This window comes from Aspergillus sclerotioniger (assembly GCF_003184525.1).
Source record: "Aspergillus sclerotioniger CBS 115572 chromosome Unknown BO94scaffold_8, whole genome shotgun sequence".
NCBI classification, from domain to species: domain Eukaryota; kingdom Fungi; phylum Ascomycota; class Eurotiomycetes; order Eurotiales; family Aspergillaceae; genus Aspergillus; species Aspergillus sclerotioniger.
Genome location: NW_020290998.1, coordinates 471280 through 477992, shown reverse-complemented (window position 1 = coordinate 477992; position 6713 = coordinate 471280). Strand labels below are relative to the sequence as shown.

The window sequence follows — 6713 nt, the reverse complement described above, 5'->3', positions numbered from 1 at the left end:
CATTGTATGGAAGGCGAGTTTCCTGGTGATAATCTGTGTCCCCATGGACAAGGTCTGCGTCTGGTCCGTGTGTTCCATGCTTGCTCGAGAAGGGATGACTAATGATAGAGACTAACTAACGTATCCGGTAAGCGAGCGCCGCACGTAAGCGAGCGCCGCACCTCCTAAATTTTGATCGCGGTCAAACACCTCGCTCATTTCAACCACTAACCATGCCTCCAAAAGCGCGTCAAAATCCAAGAGATTTAATCGAAAAGGAAGGAAGAGTCCTACTAGCAGTCTCTGCTGTAAAAAATTCAGAAATTTGCAGTATTCGTGAAGCAGCTCGTGTTTATAATGTTGCTGAGAGAACTATCTGCAGGCGACTTCATGGTATTACTATATGTATAGAAATACGCGCCAATAATCATAAAATAACTCAAAATGAAGAGGAATCGCTCGTATAATGGATTCTATCGCTAGATCGACGTGAAGCGCCTCCCTAACCCTCTCATATATGAGAAATGGCCAATATTCTACTCGCTCAGCGTGGTACTACACCAATCTAATCAGTCAGGGAGAAATAGGTATACAACTTTATTAAATGATAAGATCGCTTAAAAACTTGCTATACTCGATGTTATGATTATCAGCGCGCTAAATGCGAAGACCTTAAAGTTATTAAGGAGTGGTTTGATCGCGTACAAATCACTATAATGTAACACAGGATTACACAAGAAGATATCTATAATTTTGATGAAACTAGCTTCACTATGGGCTTAGTAGCTACTGCTCAAGTAGTTACTAAAGCTGATTACTACGGAAAGGCCTCTCTTGTATAATCAGATAATTGAGAATAGATTACTTTAATTGAGTATATTAACTTTACCAGTTGGGCGCTTTTTCCATATGTGATCTTTAAAGGAAAGGTCCATATAGAGAGTTAGTATCAAGATATCAAACTTTCACGCGATAGCAGGATTGAGGTTAGTCCTAATGGATGGACTACGGACGAGATAGGCCTTCGCTGGCTTCAAAACCTCTTTATTTCTGCTACTATTAGTTGTATAACTGGGGGATATTGTCTTCTAATTCTAGACAGCCATAGCAGCCATCTTATACTTTAATTCGACCAGATATATAGTGAGAATAATATTATTCCTATCTACATGTCTGTATATTCATCATATCTATTACAGCCTCTAGATGTTGGCTACTTCTCGCCTTTAAAGCGGGTGCACGGCAGCTTAGTAGAGAAGCAGGCATGCTTAGAAATCAACTATATTAACAAGCTTGATTTTCTAGAGGCCTTTTCACAAGCTCACAAACATGCTTTTTAAATAGATACTATTCAGAATAGCTTCGCAGGTGCTGGCCTAGTTCCATTTAATCTAGACAGGGTACTCAGTTAGCTGAATATTCAGCTAAAGATCCCTACGCCACCAGGCAGTTGATTAACCAATACAGTTCCAAAAACACCTTATATAACTAGGCAGCTTGAAAAGCAGGCATCTACTGTGAAGCAGCTACTTAGAGCGCGTACGCAGAGTCCTTCATCTTCACTAGAGGCGCGGTTTGATAAGCTTATTAAAGGCCATGAATTACATCTTAATGAGCTTATTCTTGCACGCGAAGAAATCCATGAATTATGCGCTTCTAATGCAAAGAAGCTTCGAAAAAGGAAACGCTCTACTAGGCAGCTAGCTCTTACAGAGGGGCCAGCTATTCAGGAAGGCCTAGAGCAGTTCCAGCGTGAGAATGAGGTTAATGAAGCTCAAAATACGCTTCTCCTAGATCCTGCACTTCCTGCAGATAGGCCACGCGTACGAGCGCCCCCGCGCTGCAGTGATTGTCATATTTTAGGACATAGGCGATTACAATGTCCTAATCGAGTTCCTAATTACTTTTTAGATAGAAATGCAATTATTTTGTTGATAATGGCCCTAGAATTTCACCTATATATAAAAATCGGGTAGAGGTGCGGCGCTCGCTTACGTGCGGCGCTCGCTTACCGGATACGTTAACGTTAAGGTATAACATATTCTGTAAAGGAACAAATTGACAAGCTGGGACTCGTTCACTACTAATAGGATTTCTCTAAAATCGCAAAACGCAGCAGACCTGATGGTGTTCTCCAATCATCCATACAATAAGCTGAAAACGCGAATTACAGCTTCGCAATGTTTTAATAGGATTTAATACAGCTTAAAATAATGGTCATACTTCTCTAGCCCGTAGCATTACAAACAGCACGGCCTACCATGCATGATGGCAGATTATCTACTACAATGCATTAACCATCTATGTACTACTAGAGTTTTGAATTTACACGTATATTAAACAGCGATCGTACATACATGCTGAGCTGGAATACTATAGCTAGAGCTCCCATCAGGATAGCATGAGCAGAGATGGAATTTGATACCCTTTCATGCAAGCCCATCATGGTCTGTCGGCCTGTATCCTTTACATATCAAATTATAGTCTTGAATAGGATGTTAAATAATGGCTCCAGGAATTCATATCTTCTAAGCAGGAGCAAGCCCAGTAATAATATACTTTATAAGTAGCCGTCTTGCAAGCCCCTTTACCTAGTAAAGATAACCTGTTTAGTATAAGGTCACTTTGGCTACCCCATGACGGTACTATACTCTTAAAATCAAGCCGACTGTGGCAATGTCTTAATTCATGGCCCAACAATCAGAACATTTTGGAAGAGTTGGTGCTGTATATAAAACTGATGTCTGACTAGATGCAGTGACTGATTAAGTATCTATATTAAGATGATGATAATACTTTATCTCATATCTCTGGTAATGCAGTTGGAATAGAATATTATATACTGGAAAGTATTATATATTTAGATACTTCCTGATTAGCTGTTGCCAAGTATTTAGGTTAATGCCTAAAATGTCTCTCAGTAAATGAAGATCACTTCACCTCACTTCACCTCACTTCCACTTCTGTCCAGTCTGTCCACTTCTGTCCAGTCTGTCTGTGACGGCAGCCTTGTTCAGGATTATATAACTACGTTTGTTTTGTTTGCTTTACTGTTATTTTCTTCAAGCGAGCGCCCACAACACTTCCTGTTTTCTTTTTTTCTCCTTACGCTTAAAGTTGTAGAGTAGTTAGCACCAATGTGAGGCTTTTTTCATGTTTGAACAGCCATCTCACTGTCCACTTCTGTCCAATCTGTCCACTTCTGTCTAATCTGTCCACTTCTGTCCAATCTGTCCACTTCTGTCCAATCTGTCTACTTCTGTCCAGCCTGTCCACTTCTGTCCACTTCATTTGACAGGTTCCATCTTTCTGCTCACCAGCCCACTTGATGATAACTATAAGGTCCAATTTTCTTGAGCTTCTTTACCAAAAATGGTAACAGATTAATGTCTGCTAAACAATACCCAATAGCTTACTCTTACTCTTAGAGGAGTACCTATTCATTGCCTGTATGACTAATTTCACGGAAAAACCAAAGAATAATAACAGATATTAGAACAGTCACTACGTGCAACAACACTGATAAAAAAAGACTTAAAATATCTATCTAAATATTTTTAAGATTAATTCTCAAGTTTTTGTCCCTTTCATTCTTGTTATTATATCACGAGTCTGCCTGTTATTTAACATCTCAAAATTCAAGAGCAAGTATACCAAGCAAGAAACTCTTTTTTCATGCAACAAGGCCTTGCCTATCTTTCTAGATATCACTCGGAAGCATGGCCTTGAGAAAACTTTAATATTCAAGAAATTATTGAATGCTATCTTCTATCTCACTCCACCACTTACTGATACTGATAAAAATAAATACTATTTATTATAGCTTAACAACCTTACTGCAGTATACAGTGCCTTTAGTAATACTATATTTAATATAATTAAGCACTCTCTTAATCAAGTCCAAGCCAAGGCTAAGAATCCACTTTTGGAGACCACTGAAAGTGTCTAGACAAATATTCTTAATAAAAATTATAAAGATTTAATAATTCATGTTAAAGTAGAATGAGTATTAAAGCTTACTGATGTTCTATTTCCAAACTTGACTTAAAAAATAGCATCTATACTCTCTGTATGCGCTCTTAATATTTCCCAAAAGAGCTCTTTGGATATTACTCTAGACTCAGATCATCTAGATATAATATCAAGGAAAATTGGTGAGGAAGCTTACTTAAGATCGTTACTATAATTAACTTTAATTAATATCAGATTTAGTATATTTTACTTTATGAGAAGCAACTGTCGCAGTAATATAATCAATTTTCAGTATAGATATATGTAAAGATATAAATAATAATAAATTAAGATAATAAAAAAAAATCAATTTTTAATAGATATCACAGACTGTATTACAATATAAATATGGTAAGTACAACCTTATCATGGACAGATTAAATTGTGTGTTAGATTTTATATAAGTTTAAGTCTAATAAATAATCTATATACACAGTCTACTCCTCTAAATAGTATCTAGACAGTTATAGTCTTTTTATGATTCATGATTTTCCATCCTTTATAAGCACCCTAATTTTGGCAGGAAGGATTATTTCACCACTCTCTTATATAATATATATGGTTCCTTTTTTATTTTTGAACCGGATTTTATCATAGTTCAAGCAGTAAAGATTTCGCTTGAGGTTCTTAGTATTAATATTATTAAAGAAGTGTATAATATATTTCTCAAAGATAGCTGGATCAGAGAATTCATTCTTCCAAGCTGTGTGCTAAAGATCGTTAGACTTTCTATAGTAAAGATAGCTTGTTTAGATATATTAATAAATCCTTCATAACTAGCCCTGACATATCTGACATGCTTGATTAATAATACTAGCTTTAATAAGATAACTATACTTTAAATTATCATAACTTGATAAAATATAGGTGCATCTCTGATGCAAGACTGGAAGACGGATAATCAGTAGAGTTTATAATAGTTAAACAAGTTAAAAGAGACTTATATTATGAAGATAATAGTTCAGTATCATATTAAAGTCTCCAAATTTATAGATGAGAAGAATTTAGTATAAGATTAGATAGTGTAAAAATAGTCTAACCTTACTAACATCTTATTGCCGGTAATACTTAGCTATATCATGACTGGATTACTTCTGCCTGTATCTAATGATTAAGATTGCATGTTCTATAAGTATATTTACCATAAGACTGAATATGCCTGTTATTTAAATAAGTATTCTCTATCCTATTATCTTTAATATTATTAGACGCTATATCTTCACTCCAAGCTTTCAGATAACTTAATAGATAAATAAGTAATTTCTGCAATCTAGGACAAATAAGAATGATTGTATATTTTATTTTTTATAAAAGAAATAAGGAGAATCTGATTAGGAAATGAGCCTGGAAGTCAGGTCAGACTATTTCTATTATTAAAGGAATCATGAAACTATCTGAGCTTAGTTTAAGTAACCAGATAAGTTATATGAGAGCATACCAGCGGACCCCAACCATATATTAGCAGGACTGAATTAAATCACAGTTATTAAAATTTCTGATTATTATGATCAGCTTTCTAGCTAAATCACTGTAAAGTACTCTGTAGTACCCTGATCTGTACCACCTATCCGGTTCTATCTAATTAGTCTGTCCACTTCTGTCTACTTCTGTCTACTTCTGTCTACTCCTGTCCACTTCTGTGCACATCTCTGCTTCTGTCCACTTCTGTCCACTTCTGTCCACTCTCCACTTCTGTCCACTTCTGTCCACTTCTGTCCACTTCTGTCCACTTCTGTCCACTTCTGTCCACTTCTGTCCACTTCTGTCCACTTCTGTCCACTTCTGTCCACTTCTGTCCACTTCTGTCCACTTCTGTCCACTTCTGTCCACTTCTGTCCACTTCTGTCCACTTCTGTCCACTTCTGTCCACTTCTGTCCACTTCTGTCCACTTCTGTCCACTTCTGTCCACTTCTGTCCACTTCTGTCCACTTCTGTCCACTTCTGTCCACTTCTGTCCACTTCTGTCCACTTCTGCCGCTTCTGTCCACTTCTGTCCACTTCTGCCGCTTCTGTCCACTTCTGTCCACTTCTGTCCACTCCTGCTGCTTCTGTCCACTTCTGTCCACTTCTGTCCACTTCTGCCGCTTCTGTCCACTTCTGTCCACTGCTAAACCTGGCAGCATCATACGATCGAGCAGGCCCAATAAATGAAAGTTCTTCCTTGTAAGATCTTGCAGCAGCATCCAAATCAAGTTAAACAGGATCCTCTCGTTTCACAGATTAATATGAAGTTGCCAAGTCTAGATATTAATATATTATTAGAATAAGGCTTTGATAAAAGAACATGCTGGCTTAGAAGTACATGGGCATTACATTTATAAAGCTAAGATTAGAATATATATAAGACTGACTAATCTATAAGTTTCAGACAGAAATGCTATAAGGGACTGGAATCTTATATTAATCCTGAGATCATCTAAACTCTTATTTTTGTAATCCAATATATATTATTATTCTAAGGCTTCAGCTATTCTTATTACTTGGAAAACTTTCAGTTAGTTACAAGAAATCACGGGAAATATCTTAATAATATTAAATAATAAAGCCTGATTAAGTCATACTTGTATTTATCTATCTCTCTATGAGTAAAGCTTGAGGACATGCAGGATTATCTTAAATATATATATAGCTTTATCAGTCTATTATTATACCCAGATTTATTCATATAATATACGGGAGCCTATATTTTTACTTATGCTAGAGAATATTGTTAAAGAATTCC

At 36.4% G+C, this 6713-nt stretch overlaps 2 protein-coding genes across 2 annotated transcripts; one reads left to right on the top strand and one right to left on the bottom strand.

Annotated features, from left to right (window-relative positions):
- Positions 1–3520: 3520 nt before the first annotated feature.
- On the top strand, positions 3521–4086 carry hrmA (the record flags this gene model as incomplete). The annotated part of the gene is made up of 1 exon (XM_025616827.1): positions 3521–4086. A coding segment is annotated over one exon (282 nt), but the record flags the coding sequence as incomplete, so codon positions are not given.
- Positions 4087–5518: 1432 nt separating this feature from the next.
- Positions 5519–6410, bottom strand: BO94DRAFT_380329 (uncharacterized protein). Its single transcript, XM_025607258.1, has one exon. It carries the CDS (start codon positions 6172–6174, stop codon positions 5602–5604), a length of 573 nt encoding a protein of 190 aa, XP_025469537.1. The 5' UTR covers positions 6175–6410; the 3' UTR covers positions 5519–5601.
- Positions 6411–6713: the final 303 nt, after the last annotated feature.

Excerpts from the sequence above, each read along its gene's own strand:
- BO94DRAFT_380329 (XM_025607258.1), bottom strand. The coding sequence starts at position 6,174 with ATGCTGCTGCAAGATCTTACAAGGAAGAACTTTCATTTATTGGGCCTG.